Source organism: Octopus sinensis, linkage group LG12 (genome assembly GCF_006345805.1).
Source record: "Octopus sinensis linkage group LG12, ASM634580v1, whole genome shotgun sequence".
Lineage (NCBI taxonomy): Eukaryota > Metazoa > Mollusca > Cephalopoda > Octopoda > Octopodidae > Octopus > Octopus sinensis.
The window spans coordinates 66961299-66988844 of NC_043008.1; the positions used below are offsets into that span (position 1 = coordinate 66961299).

General features: G+C 35.6%; 1 protein-coding gene and 1 long non-coding RNA gene across 3 annotated transcripts in view; both read right to left on the bottom strand.

Moving 5' to 3' along the window:
* Window positions 1-27546, bottom strand: part of LOC115217991 (neuronal acetylcholine receptor subunit alpha-10-like) — a 274574-nt gene that overhangs the window by 69382 nt on the left and 177646 nt on the right. For both annotated transcript variants that reach the window (XM_036508032.1, XM_029787732.2), the window contains exons 3-4: window positions 15236-15280; window positions 12777-12886 (exon numbers count right to left, since the gene is read on the bottom strand). In XM_036508032.1, coding sequence (XP_036363925.1) covers window positions 12777-12886; window positions 15236-15280 — 155 coding nt within the window. The remainder of the gene's footprint in view (window positions 1-12776; window positions 12887-15235; window positions 15281-27546) is intronic.
* On the bottom strand, window positions 16572-22588 carry LOC118765657. The gene is made up of 3 exons (XR_005001524.1): window positions 22559-22588; window positions 16703-16707; window positions 16572-16637 (listed from the first exon to the last, which is right to left on the bottom strand). It is a non-coding gene; the product is annotated as an uncharacterized LOC118765657 (long non-coding RNA).

Sequence of the window (27546 nt, forward strand, 5' to 3'; positions counted from 1 at the left end):
CCTAAAAGATAATAGCATACCATGTAGTATTATTTGATCTATCATCAATACTGGATGATATCAAAGAAATATCAAAGAAATAATGACCCGTGCAATTTATCTTCGAAAAAATCGAACATAAATGTAGGTTTAAAGCATAAGCCTCCATTACCTATTGAACTGCCAGGGTGAAGCTTTTATCACTCGCGTTCACCGATTCTTCAGAACTTTCCGATTTTATCATAACTAAGTATTGTGTATCGACTCTACGCAGCTAATACCCGTATGACTACTAGGTTCCTTAACTAAAATGCCATACGCTTTCTTCACTTACATTAAACTATACTTGATCATTATTTTCTTATTTGCATTTTGGACGTCTTTAATTACTATGTCTCTTAATTCAATAACTTAGCAGACACGATTGTGCAAACTTCTTACATTAATTAAATCATACTTCATCATTATATATCCAAGGCCATCGAAATTCCGATGTCGTCAAATGTTTTTAAATTACTATAATTATTACTAATTAGTTACAATACATGCTATTCAGTATGTATATATACTTCAGTATGTATATATCAAGTATGTACAAATATGTAATAATAATAATAATATAATAATAATAATAATAATAATAATAATAATAATAGACAAGATGAAGAGCGCGATGCGATTGCAATAGATAGATATTTTATTGGTTCAACCAATAAAATATTCATTTCAATCGCATCGCGCTCGAAGAGTTACGTCAATCCTTTAAAAAAATAAAAATATAATAATAATAATAATACGTTTAAATATTTGTTGTGCAAGATTTTTTTATGTGAAGTCGTGTGTTGAAACAGATATTGTTATACTTCGGAATGGTCATTTTGCCAGTTTAGCCATTAAAAACTCCGGCCGAAATAAGATTAAGATTAATGTAAAAAATAAATAACAATGAAGCAAAATAACACCAAATATATAGTGCGTGTGTTTTTATTGGCTAAACTGGCAAAATGACCATTCCGAAATATAACAATAATAATAATAATAATATTAATAGTAATATTGAATGCCCTGATGCAGTACCAAGCAGTGGATCTCATGGCTTCTGATCGGAGTGTTACCATGTACATGTGTTGTCTTAGTATAAAAGATGGGCTACAGCAAATATTCTGCTCAATACCACAGATTTGCTTAACAGTTGCTTTACCATAACTAGTTGAACATGTCCCTTGGTGGCTGACGATATGTGCATATTTGATCAAGAGCAGAAGTGGTGGGGGAGCATCATAGCCATGTACTGAGAGGAATTCTTCGGAGTTTGAATAATTCAACCCTAGAAACATGGGTGTTTCGTTCAATATCCTTAAACCTTATTCAAGGACCTCTGAGCGGGATGGGCTAATTGACCTGATGAAAATTCTAACTGAGCCCCATCTGCAAGTTCATGTGCAATTTCAACCAATCAATGACGTGTATTCAGCTGAATGAAATTACTGCTGTTGTTTCTCAACAAGAAAGGCGGTGTATATTTCGTTTGTCACTGTTTATTCATGACATATTTCATCTCAGTTATGTTTGTATGAATAAATGAATGTATCTGAAGCATGTTTATTTCATGGTACCACCATAATCGTTCGTGCATTTCTTACTGCTTTTAGTTTTTTTTTTCCTGTTTTTTAGCTACTATTTTCAGAAATACTTTTTGCCCCCTACCCTACCCCTCCAAGTTCTTCATTTTCCATTTTTTCCGTAACTCTAACCCTAAAACCCCAACCCTAGCCTTAAAACCCCAACCCTAACCCTAAAACTCCAACCCTAAAATCTTAACCCTAACCCTAAAACCGTAACACTAATCCTAACCCTAAAACCCTAACCCTAACCTTAAAGCTAAAACCAGTACAAACACACGAACGATGTCATAAATAACAGTGACAAACGAAATATACACCGCCGATAGTTGTTGATAAACAACGGCAGTAATGTTATTCAGCTGAATAAACGTCACTGATTGGTTGAAATTACCGAAATACGACAACTTTAACACGAAATAACTTCGTAAATATAAAGTTTTCTCAAAAACGCTAAGAGTGAAAGATGTTTTATATGACACATTCTACCAGTATACGAAGTTTGAAAGCGTTTAATAACAAAAAATTATTTTTTAAATCTGCCGGTCAAAAGGTAAAGATCCGGTGTACCTTTATCAGACGAGTAATCACGATCGGCTTTGTATATTTTACCTTGGTGTCACTTTAATGGCATACACTGATCTCGCACTCAATAATAATATCATGTGATCGTGTTCGACCAGAGTATCGGATGTTGTTATACATCGCTGGTCAAAATGCACTTTACATCGTTTTAACTTTCGAATGATGTTCCCCCTCCCACCCCGCCACTGGCTAAGCGAGTAGACCAACAGTCCCCTGATCGGAGGGATAGTCCGTCGCAGTTTTACCCGTTTACAGTTTAGTGGACTAGGGCAACGTGAAATGAAGTGCTTTGTTTAGGGACACAACGCACCGCCCAGTCAGGGAATCGAAACGACGATCTGGCAATCATGAATGCAACGCCCTGACCGCCAGGCCGCACACCTTCTCTTTCTCTTTATATATATATATAGAGAGAGAGAGAGGCAGGTAGATATTTTCTCCTCTAGGCACAAGGCCCGAAATTTTGGGGGAGGGTCCAGTCGATTAAATCGACCCCAGTATGCAACTGGTACTTAATTTATCGACCCCGAAAGGATGAAAGGCAAAGTCGATCTCGGCGGAATTTGAACTCAGAGCGTAGCGGCAGACGAAATACTGCTGCTAAGCATTTTGCCCGGCGTGCTAACGATTCTGCCAGCTCGCCGCCTCTCAGGCAGATAGGTAGGTATATATCAACACACACACACACACACACATATTGTTGATGTCATACGAATTCATAAAACTTCCGAGAGAAAGTAAATTTTCTGGAATTGGAAATCTCGAAGCTCATAGGATTTTCCAACCCAATTTAAATGCTATTTATTTATTATATAGCATTTAGCTTCGCGATCCAATTTCAAAAGAGAAATACATAACATAGATACATACAAACGGATGTGAGCGCACACACGCACGTAATTTACATATAATATATATTATATATAATATATATATATATAAATAGATAAATTTTTATTATGTATTTTTTTTTTCATTCCTTCACTTTTTTATACTCTCTCGCTTTTGTACTTGATATAAGCTGATGTCGCTAAAGCTGCTCTATAATTTTTATCTCTTTGAAAAAAGAACTTCATTCAGTCTCATTTATTGTCATACACATATACACACCCAAACATGCACATATACGTATATGCATGTATGTGTGTGTATATGCACACGAGTATTTTTCTCCCCTTCTATATACTCTTCGCAATATCTTCCGAAAGTCAGTTATGCTGTCTTCCAAGAACGTCAAAATGACTGACATACGTGTTAAATGAATATATATATATATATATATATATATGTACGTACGTACACACCTTTACTTGTAAACTCAGTTCACGCTAAGTACATATGTAATGTAAGTCAACATGTTTACAATCATGCATATTTTATCATGATATTTTGTAGGAGGATAAAAGGTAAGGCAGAGAGAGAGAGAGAGAGAGAGAGAGACAGAAACAGAGAGAGGGCTAGGAGTGGAGGTTAGAGATGGAGGACAGCTTTCTTCTGATATTATTATATTTACTTTTTTGCGGTAGTTTTTTTTTCATGGAATTTTTTCTTGTTTAATAATTGCTTTGCTGATACACTGATACTAGCTTTCTGATGCACACACACACACTCACACACACACACACACACACACACACACACACATTATGGGGCACTGGGATATGTAACACACTGCCTAAATACCAGTCTTCAGAAATTAGGCTTCTCAAAACCAGAAAGGAGAAAGCTAATTCGAAGACTACAGATCCATCCCATCACTGGAACTGTAAAAATATGTAAGACTTTCCAAAAGTACTCTGCTGTTGATGTTGGAATTCCAATGGAGGAGCCTTGGATCTAGGTTAGAAACCAGCTCTTTCTCTATTGGCAAGAAATCTTGAAATAAAACTGAATAACGACATACATACATACATATGTATTTATATACAGTGGAGTCTTTATATACAAACATAATGCATTCTGGAGACATGTTCGATAACCAAATTCTTCGTTACATGAGTAACTGAGATACATAAAAATAGGGGGCATCCGTCCGAAGCTACACCTAAACTCCACAAAAAGCTATGAAATGATGCCTTATTTGTCCATTCGTTAACAGTAAATACATAACTGTATACGTATAGTTTTTGTGTGTGTGCGCGCGCGCGAGTGTGTGAGGGCGTGCGTGCGCTTTTCCCCTTCGTATTACTTTTATCAATTTATGAGTAAGCTTTTAGCAAATATATATATATATATATAGGAGTGGTTGTGTGGTAAGTAGCTTGCTTACGAACCACATGGTTCCGGGTTCAGTCCCACTGCGTGGCACATTGGGCAAGTGTCTTCTACCAAAGCCTTGGGAGTGGATTTGGTAGACAGAAACTGAAAGAAGCCCGTCGTATATATATGTATATATATATATATGTGTGTGTGTGTGTGTGTGTGTGTGTGTGTATGTGTCTGTGTTTGTCCCTGTAACTAGCGGTTCGGCAAAAGAGACCGACAGAATAAGTTCTAGGCTTCCAAAGAATAAGTCCTGGGGTCGATTTGCTCGACCAAAGGCGGTGCTCCAGCATGGCCACAGTTACATGACTGAAACATGTAAAAAGAGTAAAAGAGTATATATAAGAAATATAATTATTTACTACCTAAAGTATTAAAACTTGCAAGCTACATTAAATGCGTACATGGACGTTAACAAACCGTCCATATGCATGCATAGTATACTTGTAGTTGTCCAAATTTCAACTCGTTGTGTAAACAACAAACAGATGTATTATATACTAGCAGTATCACCCGGCGTTGCTCGGGTTTGTAAGGGAAATAACTATATAAGCATTTTTAGAGAGTTATAGCCAAAAGATAGCAAAAAAAATGCATTAAAAATGGGAAAAAAGTGATGGTAAATTTTTTTTAAATCGTTGACTCATCGTAGACATTTTTAGAGAGTTACTTCCCTTATATAATAGCGAAAAAAATGCATTAAAATGGAAAAAATGATGGTAAATTTTTTTTTAAATCGTAGACGCGCGCTAATACCCAGAAGGGCTCGATATGAATCACGACTATAAGATACCCAGTTTTGGTTAAACTGCACCGCAAAATGTGGGAGTAGTTAGGAATCTAAATCGTAGAAGACAGACACACAACTTGACTTTTATATATAAAGATATACATACATAATACACAAAACAAAATTTATACAACTAATTATCGTTTGCACGCGCGAGTTTATATATCTATATAATGTTCTACTAGTACGTTAAAGAGTTAAAGAGCGAGTGGGGGGAGTGTGTGTGTGGAGAAAACCCTCTTATCAATGTTGAAGATCATTAGAGATATATTATTGAAATTTTTTCTAAGGATATTGGGGACAAAGTGACCAGTAGGGGTGGCGCTGTAGATGCATCCATACAGTTTTTTTTTTAAGTTTTCATCGTTTCAGATCTTGCTGTACAAATAACGATTTTCTTTCATTACTTGGCAAATATTGGCAGTGATCAGTTTGTTCTTAAAATTATAAACAAAGCCACCGGTTTGTTTACGCTCAAAAGTCCGGATACTTTTGGCCAACAAGGCACAGCATGTCGAAACACCTGTGTCTCAGAATTCTTTGTATCAATGAGCCAAGTGTTTAAGAAACTATAGCGGGAATATTCAGCAATCACCCGGTGTCACGATTCGCTAGATTATTGCCCATGTGATCAACAAATGCTGACCAATCACAGCTTTGCATGGAATAGGTTCCAGCGACGATTTCGTCATTTGGCGCATTTCCTTCTGAGCCTATCAATCAGCATAAATTCGACACACTGTGACTTCTAGAAAAAAGGATGCCGCAGAGAAACCATTGATATACACTGTAGGAGATGGCGGACAGCAGCCGACAACGCAAAGGCAATAAAAAGTTAGAGGACGTAAAAGAGGAGTTAGTAGTACGGCAAGCAACTAACCACACTTTATCTGCTGTTACAACAATTCCAAGAACAATAACGTTTAAAACTTTTGTTTTTGTACACGGAAAGAATAGAATTTGTTTATCAAAAATCGCAGTCAGACTCTTCTTCGTACAAACACAACGTCATCATAAAACGTTGTTCTCCTGAGACACAGACAACAACGCCTAACATATTTGCGTTCGAATTTACATGAATATAGTAAGAATAAATATGCAAACAATTGCCAGGGTAATTTAGTACCCAGAACTGAATTACCCTGATAATACGTGTATGAATATAAAAAATGAAAAATCTTGGATAGTAACAAAAGCGCGTTGGAAAATGTTGATGAAAGAAAAGGAAGTGATAGTTTAAAATGTTTTAGAACTGTTTTAATCTTTTGCAGAACAATAATGGCTGCCAAAATTAAGCGTGAATTCAGAACTGATTAACTACAGAAGCCGTACCATTGCAGTTCATGTCTAAACAAAGTCAAAAACGAATACACTTACAATAAGATGGAAAATTACATCGTGTGACAAGATTTTTGTCCTTGGGTAGCAACTGTTATTTTCTATTTGCTTACCACTAGAAAGTATGAAAAATGGCTAATATTACCATCAAACTTCGCTTTTGTTACATTTATTCAAATCCTAAAGAATCCCCCATCAACCCATAGCTATGATGTCCCCCACCCCACTATTCCTGCTCGTGATCAGAGCTGCACAAATTGTCAGTCACTAAGGGACATGCTCAAGTGGTTAGAGTCAAGCAACTGACAAGCAAATCTGTGGTTATGAGCAGGGTATTTGCTATAACAGTAACGATATTTCTACTTCAGTAACTCAGCGCTGAATCTGATCTACGTTATAGAAAATACGTCAGTTTCGAAACATTGCTGTTCAGGTTACAAAAGCAAAATTTGAAGGGAACAGTAGTCAGTTCCTTTGATTTCTATATAGAAGCAAATAGTAAGGAACACTTACTAACCAAAGACAAAAAAATAATTTTTTTTTTACAGTGTAATTTCTGCAATGGGTTTCCATAATGTATGTCATTATCACATACGAACTTCATTTTTCACGTGTATAGCGCTTGAATCTATATAAGTATACAATCATATTTACCTAGGTAATTCATGAAGGCATACCTATAAGTTATGTCATTATTTCTTTTAAACACCAAACATAAGGCAAAGATATATGTAAATCTACACACAAACACACGTGTATACAGGGCAGACAGGTACAAACGTAGGCATAGACACACTTATGCTTAAATACACTCACATATACATACGCACAGATTATAACATCCAACCCACAAAATACATATTCAATTACATGAGATGCACGCACGCACACACATTCTGCAACTATCATATATGCAGAAATACACTCAGACACGTACATGTAATACTATCTGTATTACACCTACATATACATTACCACATACGTTTACACCCGCCCACATATGTAATATCAAGATTACACCGACATATACATAAATTGATCCATGCACGCACATACATGTAATGTATATATGACACCTACACCACACTACAAGATACAAACGTGTAATGTATGTCTTACACATAACTACAATCGTCTATATAACTGCTATATGATACGCAATCAATCAACTGTAAAATTTCCTCTCCTTTACACAAACGACCGTGAACTTCGGTCTGATCTGGAACCTTCCAACAACCTTCCACTTAAACAATATCTCTAACACATAAATCTCTCTTTATCTCTAATATATCTCTGCTGTCCAGGTTACACTATATTATAGCTTCGTTCAAAAAGATGGTGTCACTTACGTAGAATTTCTATTCTCCTCATGAATCCACCTCCTTTGCTTAGATTTCAGCAACGAATGCTTTGCCATTTTTGTTTCTCTCTTCCTCATTCCTCTAAGATTACCTGCTGTTTCTACTTCTCTCTTCTGACAGTAACTTAGTTTGCTCATCTATACGTCACCTGCTGTTACATCTCAGCTAAAAGTAAGCACGTCTCTTCTCATACCTTACACAAACAAGTCCCCAAACCCTAGGTACGTACAAATATCTTACAAGCTACTATGATGCAGCAATACAAAAAAAGAACATGACCTGTAGTCACTAGCGTAGCTAGGTGGCGGTGGTAGGGGCACCATTTGGGGGTCTGCTGTAGGCAATATATGTTTTTTGTGGGGTCAGGGGGGAGCACACACTCTAGCTATGCTAGTGCCTGTAGTAGCACCACTATTTCTAAATGGAAGGTTTTTGCCTGCCATCGCATCACCTGCAAGTCTGACATCATAAAAGTAAACACCATTTTGCTCATCACACACTCCGAAATATCTCCTGTTTTTTTTTTATTTAACTGCATGCAGTCAGAGCCTTGTGGTCCCTTGCCAAGAAGGTTTCAACCAACTTTGTATAATTTTTCTATACATCACTCCTTAACGAACAGCACTTCCAATGAAGAAAGCCTTCACAGTTGGCGCCAGTTTTGCTCCCAGCTCCACACAACCCTTCACTCAAACTTTTGCCCTCCATACCTCCAATCTCTCCACTACGTATATATAGTCATAACCATGAGAATTTCTTCCGATCTTTACATCCAACAGGCTGATTCCTTCTGCGTTCTTACCATCATCCTCAAGCAGTGCACTCCAGAATAAGCTTTCATCTTCATCAAACTCTTCCAATCTTTAACTAGAGAAATCTTTCCCAATCTTTTCCTATGCACATAGGTGTAGACATGGCTGTGGTTGGATCTATGTGGTTTCAAGTTCAATCCCACTGCGCAGTATTCTGGGCAAGTGTCTTATACTACAGCCAGGGGTTGGCTAATGCTGTGAGAGTGAATTTGGTGACTAAAAACTAAACCTTTGTGTCTTTGTGTATACTCCACTTCTGCCGCTTGACAACCGGTGTAAGTTTGTTTACATTCTCGTAACTTAGAGGTTTGGCAAATGAGACTGATAGAATAAGTATCAGACTATAATATAAGTACAGAGGTCGATTTGCTCGACTAAAATCCCTTTTAAGGTGCTACTCCAGCATGGCCACAGTTCAATGACTAAAACAAATAAGATAAGAGAATTTGGGGAAACTGCTTCAATTTGTCCTTGCATAACTTTCAAACAACATAGGCGAATATTGACAAAGAATCTCCATTCAACAGTGGCTACTTCTATTACCACCAACAGATCTTCTTATTTTATACACACACGCACGAGCATAAATTAATCTTTGTTATGTGGCCGGGCTTTCACTTTTTCTAATACTGCAAACAGGAAGTTGATTTAGTTCTACAGTAGATAGATGCAACAAGAAAAAGGAATAAGCACCCAGAAAATGTATGAGAGACAGAGACGTGAGGGAGAGAGGAGGAAGACAACAAGGAAAGGGAGAGAGAGAGAGAAAGGAGATGAAGAGAGAAGAATTAAATTAAAAGATTAAGAGAATTTCTTCCCCTTCACATTTTCTTTCATCTCTCCCTTATATTTCACTTTCTGCTCCCTTGATTGCCTATCATCTGACGTTTTCACTCTCCCACTCCTACTCTTGTCCCCCGCCCCGACCTTATCTTTTTATCTATTTAATCTACCTCTGTTTCTAATACTCTCTTTCTCGTTCTTTCATCTTTATCACAGTAGTGCTTTTTTTCCCTACCGCGTTTCTAAACAAGACAAAGAGAATCCAAGGAAAAGAAAAACGCTTTATTGTTGATAAATTCATTGTGTGTGTGAAGTAATTATATAAACCTTGCAACACTACGTATTATCCCTATATATATATATGTGTGTGTATATATATATATACATCCACATATGTATATGTTTACAACTGTGTACGTTATTTATACATTTATATATAATAAATATACACACACAGCCACATCATATGTGAGTGAGTGTAAATTGTCTATATAAATCGAAAGAGAGAGATTTCCCGAATGTGCTATGTAAAATATATTCTAAGAAATTCTCTTTTTGTCATTCTATCATCTCAAATTCCACAGAGCCGCCCCCGGCCAAAAGCAATTCCATTTTCTCTGCACGGCCATTTGAATCAATAATTGAAATTAGTAAAGAAATAGCAGAGCAGTTTTAAATAATCTTTAGATTCCCTTCAGTTTCAGGCAAGATTCTCGTATATCAATGAAGATAGTAAGCACTGCTAGCACTCCATCATCTGCTATTTTTTGTGATTAAGAAAGTAGCTTTGCTATCACGTGGTTCCACGTTCGGTCACAATGCGCAGCACCTTGAGCAAATATCTTCCACTATATCGTCTTTGGGTCGATGGAAACTGTGCAGAAACATGTAAGATGCACTGTTTACCTGTTTACGTATATATATGTATATATATATATATATTAGAAAAATTGAGGTAATCAGATCAGATGGTCATATTTGTAGATATTTATTTAATATTACTTTTTACATATATATCATATCATTCGGATTAGCGCTTGCTCCCATTCTAGTGGGTTTTCAAATCAAATCAGTTGGGGGTAGTTTGAACCTTTTTATAGTTCGTAGTAGTGGGTGAGGAGGAAGTGAGACAGAGAGAAAATATGTGTGTATGTGTGTGTGTGGTGTGTGTGTGTGTGTGCGTGTTGGGTGTGTGTGTGTGCGCATTTATATCTGAGAGTGAAGAAGTGTTATTTCCGTTGGTCTGCTGGACCCCCTGTGGTTTTATAAAAGAACTTTGGCCGTCCATTTCAATGTCACTGAGTGTGTGTTGTGCATAGGTTGGCCTGGCAAATGTCATTTGGGTCACACTTTCTATGATCATTCTGTGGAGGTGTGTGTGTGTGTGTGTCTCTGTGTGTCTGTGGTGTTTTGTGTTTTGTGTGTTGTGTGTGTGTGTGGTGTGTGTGGTGTGTGTAGTGGGTGTGTGTGTGTGTGTGTCTGTGTGTTTGGAGAAGGGAGAGGGAGAGAGACCAAAAAGAGAAAAGGGAAAATAAAAATAATAATATAAAAATAAAAAAAATAAAAAAAAAATAAAATAAAATAAAATAAAAACAAAAAATAAAAAATAAAATAAAAAAATATAAAGAATAAATAAAAATATAAAGAATAAAAAATAAAAAAATAAAAATAAAAATAAAAATAAAAATAAGGGAGGAAGTGGAGAGAAGAAAAAATATTTTTGTGTGTTGATATTTATACCAACACATATATATACACACACACAGACTTATACATAAAATATTTGAAAAAACCTTTTTATCGGTTCAAAATGAACAACCAAATTATACCATCTTGAAAGTTGTATGTCATAGGAAAGTTAAAACTAAAGTGACAATTAAAGGTAAAGATGGAAGTGAATTATAAAGATAATAATATATATGATGTATATAACAGGCAATACACATCTACACACACACAGATTTTTCCTTCAATGTATGTTGAGAGTAAAGTTTCAGCCATTTAATTTGGGGGAGAACTTAGCTATGAAATGTTTTTCCATATTCCTCCTGAAGGGGGTGTCATTCTTCGGACACTTGTAGAAGGGAAATATCTTAAATTTTCCTTCTATATATATATATATATATATATTAATATATATATTATATATATTATATATATAGAGTGTAGTGTATATGTATATATATGTGTGTGTGTATGTATATATACATGTATATATATATATATATATATATATATATATATATATAAGAATGTATAAAATATTTTTATACACAAAAGAAACCATTGACAAGACTCTCCTTACATGCTAAAAAAAGGCCAGTTAAAACCCTATATATATGTATACACACACATGTATGTATGTATGCATGTGTATATGCGTATTTATATGTGTGTATATATGTGTGCCTGTGTGTGAAAGCGCATGGCTCAGTTGTTAGAGCGTCAAGCTTACGATCGTGAGGTTGTGAGTTCGAATCCTGGACAGGACTGTGTGTTGTGTTCTTGAGCAAGACACTTTATTTCACGTTGCTCCAGTTCACTCAGCTGTAGAAATGGGTTGCGACGTCACAAGTGCCAAGCTGTATCTGCTGTTGCCTTTCCCTTGGATAACACTGGTGGCATGGAGAGGGGAGGCCGGTATGCATCGGAGACTGCTGGGGATCTTTTCACTTTGACCGGCAGATTTTTAAAATAATTTCTTTGTAACTAAACACTTTTAAACTTTGTATACTGGTAGAATGTGTTACATAAAACATCTTTTTCTCTTGTCTTTCTTGAGAAAATTCTGTAGTTTGTAAGCTATTTGTTGTTTAATTTCTTGCATTTCGGCAATTTCAACCAATCAATGACGTCTATTGAGGTGAATACAATTTCTGTGGTTGTTTGTCAACAACAATTATTTGCGGATATCTTTGTGACCTCTGCAAATTTGCGGATTTTACATACACATATGAAGAAGGTAAGAACATATATGCAAGGCTTTTTGGTGGCATAATTTCTTTATATCTATATTCCACAATACACAAATACGTAAAAACAGAACATGCACACTATCACGGAGGTCATGAAGATATCCGAAATGAATTGTCGAGTTGACACGGAAACAACCGAGGTATTGTTATAGTTTTGTTATAGATTTGCTTCATCATTGCTGATCCAAAACTAAACAACAACATGATATGCAATCTCAAGTGAGTAATTTTTCATGGACAAAATTTGACAATGATGAAGTGTTACTTACGTGTTAAAAATAAATATGTCCGGTACCCATAAGAGTTCCGAAGGAACTACAATCATATTTAAACCCTGGTATACTTCAGGTTCCCATTTCAGATTTTCGTCAATCCATTCCTGATAAAGAAAATAAAAGAGGAAAAATATAAAATCAGGAAGGAAAAAGAAGCAAAATTGAATTTATTTGGTGCCTTGAGTGTGTAGTCTACTTGGCTATTTACACTTAACTATGCAATCTAACACTAACCCTAAACCCCAACCCTAGCTTTACTCCTAACCCTAACCCAGGTCAGGTCATTTTATAGTACAGACTATGAATACTGCAGTAGACCGCACACTAAAATAGCACCGTTTATTTTTAGTCAAAATATTTTTATTCTTTTCTACTCTAGGCACAAGGCCTGAAATTTTGGGGAAAGGGGCCAGTCAATTAGATTGCCCCCAGTACACAGCTGATACTTAATTTATCGACCCTGAAAGAATGATAAGCAAAGTCGACCTCGGTGAAATTTGAACTCAGAACATAAAGACAGATGAAATACTTATTTCTTTACTACCCACAAGGGGTTAAACACAGAGGGGACAAACAAGGACAGACAAATGGATTAAGTCGATTATATCGACCCAAGTGCGTGACTGGTACTTATTTAATTGACCCTGAAAGGATGAAAGGCAAAGTCGACCTCGGCGGAATTTGAACTCAGAACATAAAGACAGATGAAATACCATTAAGCATTTCGTCCAAATTGTCCTGTAGATAAGTAAGGAAGCAGTATCCACAAATCCTACAAGTATAGTCTATACGGCAAAAGGTACCACAGTTTCCTTTTTCCAGGCATGAGGGAAATATTCATGTTGCAACTTAGCCTGCTAAAAGTCGCAACCAAATAACCCTTAAATCACAACTAATCATTTTACAAAAGGAGGGTGGGGGACACATTAGATAGTGTAGTTAATGAAATACAAGATGACTGAATAAAAGGCAGGATGGTCACATATGGAACATTTTTGATCATGGATTTCTTCAGCCAAGACTGACCCAGCTGAGCAATAAGAATAACTTTGTTATTATCATTCATCAACACAATCAACCCATTCAATATCTTCCACCCTATCTCTCTATGATAGTCCCTTAACTTTTGATGGAGTCAGAAAGGGTGCCACATACAACATGTCCTGGGCATTTTAAACTTGGTGGAGCCAATCCCTGCCCACAACTGACTCCTTAATGAAAGAAAGGAAGAAGTCTATTTAATTTTTCCTTATTACCCACAAGGGGCTAAACATAGAGGAGACAAACAAGGACAAAGGGATTAAGTTGATTACATCGACCCCAGTGCATAACTGGTACTTAATTTATTGACCCCAAAAGGATGAAAGGCAAAGTCAACCTCGGTGGAATTTGAACTCACAACGTAGCGGCAGATGAAATAGCGCTAATCATTTTGCGCGGCATGCTAACGTTTCTGCCAGCTCACCGCTATTTCTGTTCCCCTACTCCTACTTGCCTTTTATCCATTCAGGATAGATGAAATAGAGTACCAATCATGTATGGAGGGTCAATGTAATCGACTACTCTCTCCCCAAATGTTGGTTTTGTTCCAAAATTTGAAATATTGTTATTGGTGTTGGTGTTGTTCTGTAATCATCGGTCAGTCTTAAGCCAGAAGACAAACTTTCCTCTTTATGACACTGACAAATTTAAAGAAAACTATGGAAGGGCAGATTGTAGAAAAAAAAAAGAAAATAATCCTGACTGAAACACCTTAGATCTTGGGTCTGACTGACTTTGTACCAAGCAAGCACAGGCTTCATTTCTCAAATATGAACATGGAAAAGATTCTGGCCTTTGTTCTATTATAATTAAGTGTCATTAAAATCAAATGTTATTAAAATCAAATCACACATTTATAATTAAAAATAAATATTCATAATTGAAAGTAAATATTATCCAGAAGCAATGATGTGCACCTAAACTTTGTAAGATAATGCATTCCTGTTATTCTAGTAAAACTTCTAACTGCACTTGAAACCAAAGCATACTATAGGATACTATACTGAACGTTAATGTTTTACATGAAAAATCATAATTAAGCATGTCATATATATATATATATAGGGAGAGTTTACGAAAAAACAAAAGACGAAGATAGGTGGTGTACAAAACAAACAGATGTATTAGTATAACGCTCAGGAATAGAAAAAGTCTTTTACGTTTCAAGCCTATGCTCTTCTACAGAAAGGGATACGGAAAAAACAAGGAGAGAAAAAAATGTGTGTAGTGGCTAATGCAAAATATCTATCTATCTGTCTAGCTAGCTATATATATATATATATAATGATTACACTGACATACTAAAACCCATAGAATATGCAATAGAAAGTAAATTAAAAACTATTAGCTCTTCAAGAAACTAACTATTGGCTATTGGAATTTATGTAGCAAAAAAAACAAAAATTATTTACCTCATAAATCCATACCGCTGTTGTTAGAACTTGGTTTTTCTCGTCCTGAAAACAAATTTAAAACATGAAAATTTAAATGTATAGAAAAATATACAAGATTTGGAAATGTGAGGTAAAATTCAAAAATACATATACATCTTTCCCTCCAGCATGACAACAGCTGCATGGCTGAAATGCTTAAAAAAATAGAATATGATAAGAAATTAATACAGTAGCAGCTGAGTATAGGATGACTTCTATAATTCTTCTTCTATTATTCAATGAGTAGGCCTCTATGTGGTCAGTCGACCTGCTGGAAATAGCAGCTGAATCTCCCATAAGGCACATTCTGCCAGCTTAAAAAGAAGAGTATGTTAAATAATGTAGTCTTGGTACAGTATATCGCAACAGAAAAACACAGGATGGTCATGAGTGGAATACTTTTGATCAGAGATTTAACTGATGTAGGCTGACATAGGATCAAGCAATAAAAACATTGAGTTCTTTTAGTATTATTCATTTACGTGATTCACTGATTGGACTGTGGTCATGCTGGGGCACCACCTTGAAGGGTTTAATCAAACAAATTGCCCCTAGTACTTATTCTATCAGTATCTTTTGTTGAGTTATTAAGTTATGGGAATGTAAACAAACCAACACCGTTGTAAGGTGCTGTGGGGGAAAACACAAAGACATACTTGCATTCACACAAACACAAACACATATACACACACAATGGGCCTTCATACAGTTTTTGTTTACCAAATTCATTCATGTGGCGTTGACTGATCCACAACTGTAGGTGAACACACTTTCCCAAGATGCTGAACCCAAAGCACTGAGGTTGCAAAATTAATTTCTTAACCACACAGCCATGCTCCCAGCTATATGTCTACAGTATATCTGGAAGAAATGTTTTAACCATTGTTGCTCAAACACTTCCTTTTTGATCTTGTAAAATCATCAATGCCTGAAGTGAAGAAAATTTTTTTGTTTTCTCCTCTTGGCTATATTAATCTCAGATATGAAGGATAGAATTGCCAGAAAATCTAATTAAAAATTAGATTTTAATGACACTTAATTATAATAGAACAAAGGCCAGAATATTTTCCACGTTCATATCTGGCCGAAATAAGATTAAGATTAATGTAAAAAATAAATAACGCTGAAGCAAAGTAACACCAAATATATAGTGCGTGTGTTTTTATTGGCTAAACTGGCAAAATGACCATTCCTAAATACAACAATAACTTTAAGAATTACTATTGTAGAATTGGCGAGAAAGGAACTTTGGACAATGGGCTTCACTGGCAAGTGACAAGGGACTGGGAGATGTGGTTATTTGCTGTACTTGGTAAGATGCATCATGCTAAGTAAAATTGCTATCATCCACACATACAGGCTTGTCCTTCAGGTGCCAGTGCTACTTAAGAAGTACTTCTGCTGGTGCTACATTAAAACACCTGTGCTGGGGCTACATTAATGCACCTGTGCTGGTGCTACATAAATGCACCCATGCCAGTAGCATGTAAAAAGCACCCAGCACACTCTGTTAAGTGGTTGGATTTAGGAAGGGCATCCAACCACAGAAACCTTGCCAAAATAGACAGTTGGAGTCTGAACAGCTCCATGTCAAACTGTCCAAGCTATGCCAGTATGGAAAGATGATGCTAAACGATGATGATGAACATCCACTTCGGCTATGGCTATTTCTTTCTAATGAATAAATAGAACAAGAGCTGATCAAGTTTACTAAAAACTTATCCATTTTATAGTATTATCTTCAGTCACTTAAAGCAACAGTCCCCAACATTTTTTGCACAGTAAACCAATTTTTAACAAGACAATTTTTCCATGGACTGTATAATCACATGCATAACAAAATCACAATAGAGTGCATAATACTCTTTTACTCGTTTCAGTTATTTGACTGCGGCCATGCTGGAGCACCACCTTTTAGTCGAGCAAATCGACCCCAGAACTTATTCTTTGGAAGCCTAGTACTTATTCTATTGGTTCCTTTTGCCAAACCGCTAAGTTACGGGGACATAAACACACCAGCATCGGTTATCAAGCGATGTTGGGGGGACAAACATATACACACACATACATATATATATATATACGATGGGCTTCTTTCAGTTTCCATTGACCAAATCCACTTACAAGGCTTTGGTCGGCCCGAGGCTATAGTAAAAGACACTTGCTCAAGGTGCCACGCAGTGGGACTGAACCCGGAACCATGTTGGTAAGCAAGCTACTTACCACACAGCCACTCCTGCACCTATATAATTTACATATATTACATAAATATTACCTAAATAATGTGGAAACATCCTGCAGTCTGTGATAGTCAATAAAACAAATAAAATTTTAAACTCTATTCTTTTTGTGTGGCCCAGTGATTTGAGAGCCCTGGTTTAGAGTATAAAATTGTTCCAAGCAAACAACTATGGTTGTTTACATATGGCAAGGTAAGCTGAACGATTTGAGGAACTAAATGATTTGGCTTCATACCCATTTAGATTTTCTGATAGTCTTCACAGATTGCCAAACTGATAAATTTGGCAATTTGTGAAGTATATCGGAAAGATGTAAATATTCCATCACTATTTCATGGAGGTTTCACTAAACGAAAAATTAAGTGTAAACATGAAATGAGGCTAAATGAAAAACATTAACAATGCGATATCTTTGAAGGCTTATAAGATTGATTGATTCAAATAGTGGTTTTTGATTATGTAATGCAGAAAGGTAGGTGATAAAGTGATAGCAAAACAACTCTGTAACACACGTTCAATTCCTGGTTTGTTCAATTTCATTTCACTTACAGAACTATATTTGAGAAAAGAATAAACATCTTAAATTCATATCAGTCAACCTCAAAGCTCTGTGTCAATTCACATCCACCCACATCTAATGTTCTAAAATTTAGTGTTTATTTTCTTTTATCACCTATTTACGAGCAATTGTGTGCTGTGTCTTGGCCCAAATACTACTGTTGGCTTAAATTTTCTTCTCTCTGAAACTCTGATAAAATTGCACCGGTAATATACTGAGAATTGACAGAGTCGAATTCATTCAACTATGTCACTGCCACCTAAAAAAGGGAAATGTATATGTGGCAGTGCTAACTTCATTTTCCAACACTATTACTATGCTAAAATTTCCAGAATTTGAGAGAACCAGATATTTAAATAGTGAAAGGACCAAGTTAGGGTTGGTGGTAGTACAACTGTGTAAAAATGATGTATAACGACAAATACATACTCACTAAAGTAAACATGGATTTGTTCCTCCAGTTATACATACATTTACAAGTGGCTAACTAAATACATGTGCCATCAAAGTCACTGCGCCATCATCTATAGATTCCAGATCCAAGTGAATTGAAAGTTCTGCATTAGGTGATCTCTTTTACTTGTTACAGTTATTTGACTGCGGCCATGCTGGAGCACTGCCTTTAGTCTAGCCAGGACTTATTCTTTGTAAGTCTAGTACTTATTCTATCGGTCTCTTTTGCCGAACCGCTAAGTTACGGGGACGTACACACACCAGCATCGGTTGTCAAGCAATGTTGGGAGGACAAACACAGACATATATATATATATATATATATACACATATACATATATATGACAGGCTTCTTTCAGTTTCCGTCTACCAAATCCACTCAGTAGGACTGAACCCGGAACCATGTGGTTGGTAAGCAAGCTACTTACTACACAGCCACTCCAGCACTTATAATCATTCAGTAATAACAACAGATGGAGATTCTGATTTACTACAGCTGTTTCAAATGTGTTTTTTATTGATGAACAGAAGTATTACATCAGAATTTGGGTCGATGAAGTCATCTGGTACTATATACTTCTTCCTGAAAAGTTCTATATGCTGATTCTTACCTGTATTCACCCAATGAAAATGTTTTTATTTGTATGATGTAACACTACTGTTCATCAATAAAAAACACACCTGAAACAGCTGTAGTGAACCACAATCCATCTGTTATTATTTATTCTTCACCTATATGTGTATACATATATGTATGCCTTACTTAAAATGTCTAATCACACCGTCATGCCCTTTACCTTCTCTCTCTCTCTCACTCTTTCCCTCTCTCACTCTCTTTCTCATACACACACTCACTCTCACTCTAAATCTATCTTTGTCCCTGTCCCTTTTTTCATATACATGGTATGTGTACATATATATTTATATATGTGTGTGTGTGTGCGTGTGTGTATGTGTGTGTGTGTTGTGTGTGTGTGTGTGTGTGTGTGTGTGTGTGTGTGTGTGTGTATAGAGATAGATATGTAAGTATATATCTGTGCATACATATATAATTATGTGTGTGTGTTGTGTTTGTGTACTCATCTGTATGTATACACATATAAGCGCATGGTTAATAAATTCATTATGGTGTATACATATTTGCATATTTCAGCAAATTTATCAAGAAACTCACTACATACATGTGTGTTTGCATATGTTTATGTGTGTGTGTGTGTTTATATGTGCATGTGTGCATGTTTTTGTATGTGTGTGTGTATATGTATGCATAGTGTGTTTGCATGCATGTGTGTGTGTATGTGTGTGTGTGTGGTGTGTGTGTGTGTGCGGAGAAAGAAAACAGAATAAAAACGAAAGAGAGAATGTATAATCATTGTGTGTGTATACATTGAGTTGATATTATTTGAATGTAACATCAGTGTATAATTGCAGCACATTATAGTTCGAAGATGTCTGACCCATTTCAAAGAAAGAACACGTTAAATTTCTTTGAATAAGTCAATAAGTAGTTTGATGTTGCGAAATTTAAGATAAAACACACTTAGTCTGAAGGCTTCCATCTCCATTTCCTAGTTTCTCTTCTGGAAGACTAGCAGGAAATATCAAAATGGCATCCTTTAGAACTTTTTACTTAATGTAAGAATGTAAAACCGCAAAATATATTTAGTCTCTCTCATAAAGAAGAAGAAAATATGTAACTTATAAAAGATATCATCTTACACAAATTTTCTTGCAATCATCATCATTATTACTATTATTATTATCATTATCATCATTATTATTATTATTATTATCATTATCATCATCATTATTATTATTATTATTATTGTTATTATTATTGTTATTATTGTTATTATTATTATTATTGTTATTATTATTATTATTGTTATTGTTGTTGTTATTATTATTATTATTATTATTATTATATTGTTATTATTATTATTATTATTGTTATTATTATTATTATTATTGTTATTATTATTATTATTATTATTGTTATTATTATTATTATTGTTATTGTTGTTATTATTATTATTATTATTATTATTATTATTATTGTTATTATTGTTATTATTATTATTAATTTTTATTGTTGTTATTATCATTAATGGTGAAGGTGGTGGTATTGTTGTAATGAAGAATAAGGAACATATCAATATTTTCCTTTGTTATATCACCAGATCTAGAAAAAAATTCCAGTTCCATGTTGAATAACGTATTATAAAAGTTCAAGGTTAGACTAGATATTTACAAATCATCTTATTCGAATGTGTCAAGAAATTTCTTAGGCTTATATTCATTATTAGAATCTTGATGCTGCTGTTGTTGTCTTTACAGAAGTGATTATGATACCATTGTTGCTGCACCGATTACAAACACAATGACTAGAATTTTTTTTTCTTTTCTCCTTCCGTGCAATAAAGATTTGATTCTAATTCAGTTGCCATGTCGATGTAATTGATTTGCTTCTTAACTCAGTTCTCCATTGTTATGCAAATTATTTATTTCTTCAGATCTTGCATGCATCCACTCTTTATTATTTCACTACGGAAATTGTTATTGTCCATTGAATCACTCCAGAGTATTACTGTACTTAATGTCTCAGCTATGATGAAAGGCAAAGAAAAACCAAATGTCCCAATGCAGCGGTCCCCAACCTTTTCTGGCAGCATGACTAGTTTCATGCAAGACAATTTTTCCAAAGACCATGGAATCATGAGCTTAACAAAACACAATAAAGTGCATAACATATAAATTATTACATATATAATACATATATATGGTATGGCTCAGTGGTTAAGGCATCAAGCTCACAATAACAAAGTAGCAAATTCAATTCCTGGACTGGGTTATGTGTTGTGTTCTTGAGCAAGACACTTTATTTCACATTGCTCCAGTTCATTCATCTGTAGAAATGAGTTGCAACGTCACTGGTGCCAAGCTCTATCAGCCTTTGCCTCTCCCTTAGATCACATTGGGGGTGTGGAGATGGGAAGCTGGTATGCATGGGTGAGTGCTGGTCTTCCATAAACAACCCAAGGGGAACCATCTAAGTGCAATCCAATGGTCATTCATGACTGAAGGAGGTTTTTACCCTTTACTCTTTATATAATACATATATTACATATATATAATGCAAAAACATCCTGTAGACTGTGACAGTCAATAAAATAGAAATAAATTTTTAAGTTACGTGTTGGTGAACATAAAAGGCACCCACTACACTTTTGGAGTGGTTGGCATTAGGAAGGGCGTTCAGCTGTAGAAACCAAGCTAAATCAGACTGGAACTTGGTATAGCTCTCTGGCTTACCAGTTCCAGTGAAACTGTCTAACCCATGCCAGCATGGAAAGCAGAATCATTACTGTGCTGGGCAAAATGCTTTGTGGCATTTCGTCTACCTTTACATTCTGAGTTCAAATCCTGCTGAGATTGGTTTCACCTTTCATCCTTTCGGGGTTGATAAATTAAGTACCAGTCAAGTAGTGGGGTTGATGTGATCAACTATCCCACCTCCTCCCAAATTTCAGGCTCTCTGCCTATAGAAGAAAGGATTATTATTATTATTGTTGTTGTTGTTGTTGTTGGGAGTTGGCAGAATCATTAGCATGCCAGACAAAATGCTTAGTGGTATTTCATCCATCAGATTCTGCCGAGGTCAACTTTACCCCTCTTCTTGATAAAATAAGTACCAGGGGATCATTGGGACTGATGCAATTGACTTGCCCCCTTCCCTCAAATTTCAGGCCATGAGCCAATAATATAAAGAATTACTATCATTATTATTATCATCATCATCACTAGGTAGTGAGCTGACAGAATCATTAGAGTGCAGAAAGAATGTCTTGCTGTCTTTGTTTCAGCTTTTTAAGATCTGGGTTCAAACACCACTGAGGTCAATTTTGCCTTTTAATTTCCCAGGTGGAAAGAACTGAACCAATGGTTTTAATTAACACATCACCTTTGAAAATTCCAAGTTTTCAGCCAAAATTTAGAATGACCATTATTAGTGCCAGTGCCACATGAAAAGCACCCATTTCAGTGCCACACAAAGAGCATCCATGTTGGTGCCACATAAAAGACACCTGTGCTGGTGTCATGTAATAGCACTGGTGCTGGTGCCACATAAAAAGCACCCAGTACACTCTGTGAAGTTATTGGCATTAGGAAAGGCATCCAGCCATAGAAACCATGCCAGAACAGACAACTGGAGCCTGGTGTAGCTCTGTCTGGCCAGCTTCTGTCAAACCATCCAACCCATGTCAGCATGGAAAATGGATGTTGAATGATGATGACGATGAGGAGGATATTGTAGTAGGATATAATATAAAAGTATACTCTGTGATAATGTAGCAAGAGTTACAGAAAATACCCAGGTTAACAAAATTCCTGGTTGTTTTTCTCAGTGTTTATCATATAATGACTTGTTTAAACCAATTGGTGCTGCTTTTCCTGACCAACTTTACTCAGGGCTACATTGTACCAAGGCAAAATATAGCTTGTTATCTTCATATCTGGCTTTAACCAATTCTTTGGTAGGTACTATAAATCATAAAACTGACTCTGAAGATGCAGTAATGATTCCAATAATGTTTAAATAATGTTTTCAAAAAGCAATTTTAAAAATTCTTTTAAAGTATTCATTCTTTAGTTTTTATTTTCACACAATATTTGCCTTCATTTATGCCTGAATGCTTTTCAAATTGAAAATTATTCAGGTTATTATTATTTTATTTCTGTTTCAAGCTGAAAATTATATATGTAGCTTTATATTCCTTTTGTTGTGTCAAAACTTTTGTTGTGTCAAAGTTTTCAACATTTGCTGAGATATAATAACATTTTAATGTTCTCAATAAAATTACATGGCTACTGAAGAGAACATATAAGTTGTAGACCATTTGCTTCATAGATTTCCAGATTATTCTTGGGAAAATTAAGACAGATGAGAATATAATTCCTATTGATGCCAATGTAAGCACATCTAAGATGGCATTTTTGGCAGCCAACTTAAACATAAAACACCATAGTAAAAAAAAAAACCCTCAAAAACTAGATGCATTATCATCGCCAAATACCCATATTAGATATTTTCTCCCAATCCTGGAATTCACAACCATGAAGATACTGAAACAAATTGTCAGCCAGTTCTTCATTGTTATAAAGAAATTCCCTGCAATACATTGACAAAATCGTGAATTTCCAGTTATTTGGTAAGCCAACCTTATGAATCAAATATTCTATTATAGTGACTTGTAAATTTATTTCATCCGCTTCCATTTTGTTGATAAGATATTCTACAGTTTCTCCATAAATATTTGTCAGGTACAGGTGTGGCTCTGTGGTAATATAAGTTTACTTCCCGACCACTTTGTCTTGGATTCAGTCCCACATTGGGCAAGTGTATCTTCTAATTAAGCTCCAGGCCAATCAAAGCCATGTGAGTGGATCTGGTAAATGGAAACTGAAAGAAATCATACACACACACATACATATTATTATCTCAACTAACACTTCAGAATTCCTGACATAGAGCCAGAGAAACTATATCCCAATTGTGGATGACAAACTCTGAATGTGCTTTACTCAACACACTAATTAGTCCAACGAATGAATGAATGTATGTATGTGTGTCTGTATGTATACGTGTGTGTGTGTGTGTGTGTATGCATATATGTATGTATATGTGTGTATTACAGTCTCCTTGCCTTGATTTTACATAATACTTGTAAACGAATTCCACCATCATGCAAATGGTGTCCTTTGCTTCCAATCCAGGCAATGATTGACAACGATCCCTCCAAGTGAATCAAGCCCATCGCCAGGGACACAGGAGTGTCTGAATTTCTTCTCAGGCAGGTAGTGCACAAATACATTTGGTCTTCCTCATACAAGATGAGAAAGGGCCAATTTTTATCCCAAGCCACCAAGTGAATCAAGCCCATTGCCAGGGACACAGGAGTGTCTGTTAACAGTTGTTTTTAATACTTTTCTTGCTGTATTGCATGTTTGTTTCTTTTTTGCATCAATGATTTTATTTTTGCTCTTCTATATAAATGAATATATTTCCCTCATTTTGCTGCTTTTCTTTTTACAAAATGAGAAGATACATTGCGGAACTGTTATTTTAACGAGTTGCCTCTATTTTTCACCTGACGAGACACATCTGCACCGTTGGATGTTCCTGAACCAGTTGTTAAATGTCCCACCCTTGAGGGATTGATGCTAGATGTGTCAAAACAATTGTTGTGATTAATAATTAAAATTCTCATATATTTCATCTTCCATCTTTCATTTACCATATACATAATGAACACTGTGAAAGTGACTGTGTTCTACCAGTAAAGCTACCAGGTGTAAACCATTTGTTTTATCACATATATATATATGTGTGTGTGTATGTGTTAGTCTTTGTGTCTGTGTTTGTCCCCGCCTCACCACTTGACAGTCAGTGTTAGTGTGTTTACATCGCCGTAAATTAACGGTTCAGCAAATAAGACCAATAATTCCTGGGGTTGAGTTGTTCAACTAAAACCCTTCAAGGTGGTGCTCCAGCATGGCCACAGTCAAATGACTGAAACAAGTAAAAGAATAAAACAATGAAGGAATCCTTCCTGAACACCATCAAACATGGTATAAGATTTAACCATTCATCTCTTTTTCAAGTTCAATGAAAACTCATATAGACATGAGCGATGATTTAAACGACTTTATACAGGGTGTGGTGATTACACAAAAATGAAAATAACACTGATATCTCATTTTAAGACATATATTTACTAAAATTACATAAAAAATTCTTGAAATACGAAAGAGTAAATTTATTCAATAACATTGCCATTGGCTTCAACCACAGCTTCCAGATGACTTTGGAATCTCTTTTGCAACTCTTCTGGATAGTCTCCTTGTTTGAGTTTGTGAATGCTGCCATAATCCTTGCCTTCAGTTCATTTTTGGGTGTTACAAGGAGTTTTGTTGGTCTGTCACACAACTGCACACCGCACATAATAATCAAGGGGATAGCAGTTTGGGGAGTTAGGTGGCCAGATTGTAGGGGTGATGTGGTTGTAGAAATTGTCTGACAGCCATGTTTGGGTTCTCCTGTTTATATGGTATGCTGCAGAGTCCTGTTGCTAGACATAGGGTCTTCCAGCAGCCATCCCTTTTGACCCAGGGCAGCACTACCACCTCCAGGCACTTGATGTAGGCCTCTGTGTTGAGTCTGAGGCCGTGTGGCAAGATGAACATAGGCATAACATTGCCATCAATAGTGATCACTCCAAAGACCATGATGTTGATTGGATGTTTGATTTTTATCCCTCTTGGTACATGCACTGTCTTCAGATTGACATCCAAACATTCCGGAAAGTTTGTATTGGAGCTTCCAGCATGAATACTAAGCAGTACAGCATGTTTTTTCTAAATTACTGGCAGAGTGAATTGCATCATTGTGCTGTTTTTCTCACAGATGGTACCCAACTGACCCTACTATATTGTGTAGTTGACAAAATCAAAAACAATGTGCATGCACAAAATGAAAAATATAAAATGGTGATAATTTACCCATTGCACCCTGTACACACACATGTGCGCACACACATGCACGCATACACACACACACGCACGCACGCACACACACACACGCACGCACACACACACATGCACACACACACTCACACAAATATATACAGTTCATCTGGAAAATGTGAGCCTTTCTAACACAGCATAAGAAGAAATTAATCAATATTATCATCATTCCATATCATTGAAAATGGCAACAAATTCTAATGAGCTGCTGAAGAACTGGAAGAATTTGATCAATTAAGAAGGCGCCAGCACTTACACAACCACCAATATGAAATTTGATGATAGAAAATGTTGATCATATCAGAGTAGATAGAACAAAATTTGCTTATTTAAGCAATTAGTAACTTGGTAGAACAGACTTCCTATTTAGTTCCACTCAGATAATAATATTAATAAGATTATATTTTCCTTTCTTTCCAGGGCAATTCTGCAATTACCACTTCATTCTGTTATAGACTGATTTCTTCACAGTTATGTCAAATAAAACAGTTAGAACTACTAAGCTTTATTGTTTTTTGTTGTTGTTGTTGTTTTTATAAAAGCGATAACCAAAACAAAAAGTGGATGGAGTTTAAACAAACATGTATGTTAAATGATATTTATCTCTCACTGGATGGAATACTCTTTTTATTGTTTTTATTTGTTGATTCCCACCAAGAACAAGACAGTACATTGTGCACACACACACATGCATTCATATATGTGTATGTATGTATATGTATATATATCATCATCATCCTTTAATGTCTGCTTTCCATGCTAGCATGGGTTGGACAATTTGACTGAGAATTGGCGAACCAGATGGCTGCACCAGGGTCTAATCTGATTTGGCATAGTTTCTACAGCTGGATGCCCTTCCTAATGCCAACCACCCTGAGAGTGTAGTGGTTGCTTTTACATGCCACCGGCACATGGGCCAGTCAGGTGGTACTGGCAATGGTCATGCTCAGATGGTGGATTTTACATGCCACCTGCACAGGAGCCAGTCAAGTGGCACCGGCAACAACCTCGCTCAAATGTTTTTTCACGTGCCAGTAAGGTGATGTTGGTAACGACCACGCTTGGATGGTGTTCTTAGCACTCCACTAACAGGGATGGAAGTCATCGAATTTATATATATAGATATATATATATATATCTATATATACATATATATATATATATATATATACATATATATATATATATATATATATATACATATATATATATATATATATATATATATATATATATATATATATATATATATAGATAGACAGATAGATAGATAGATAGATATATTATACATATATATACACACACACACATTCATATATGTAAGTTTGTATATATATATATATATATATATATATATAGGTATACAAACTTACATATATGAATGTGTGTGTGTGTGTATATAATATATATAAACACACACACTCACACTCACACACAGACACACACACATATAC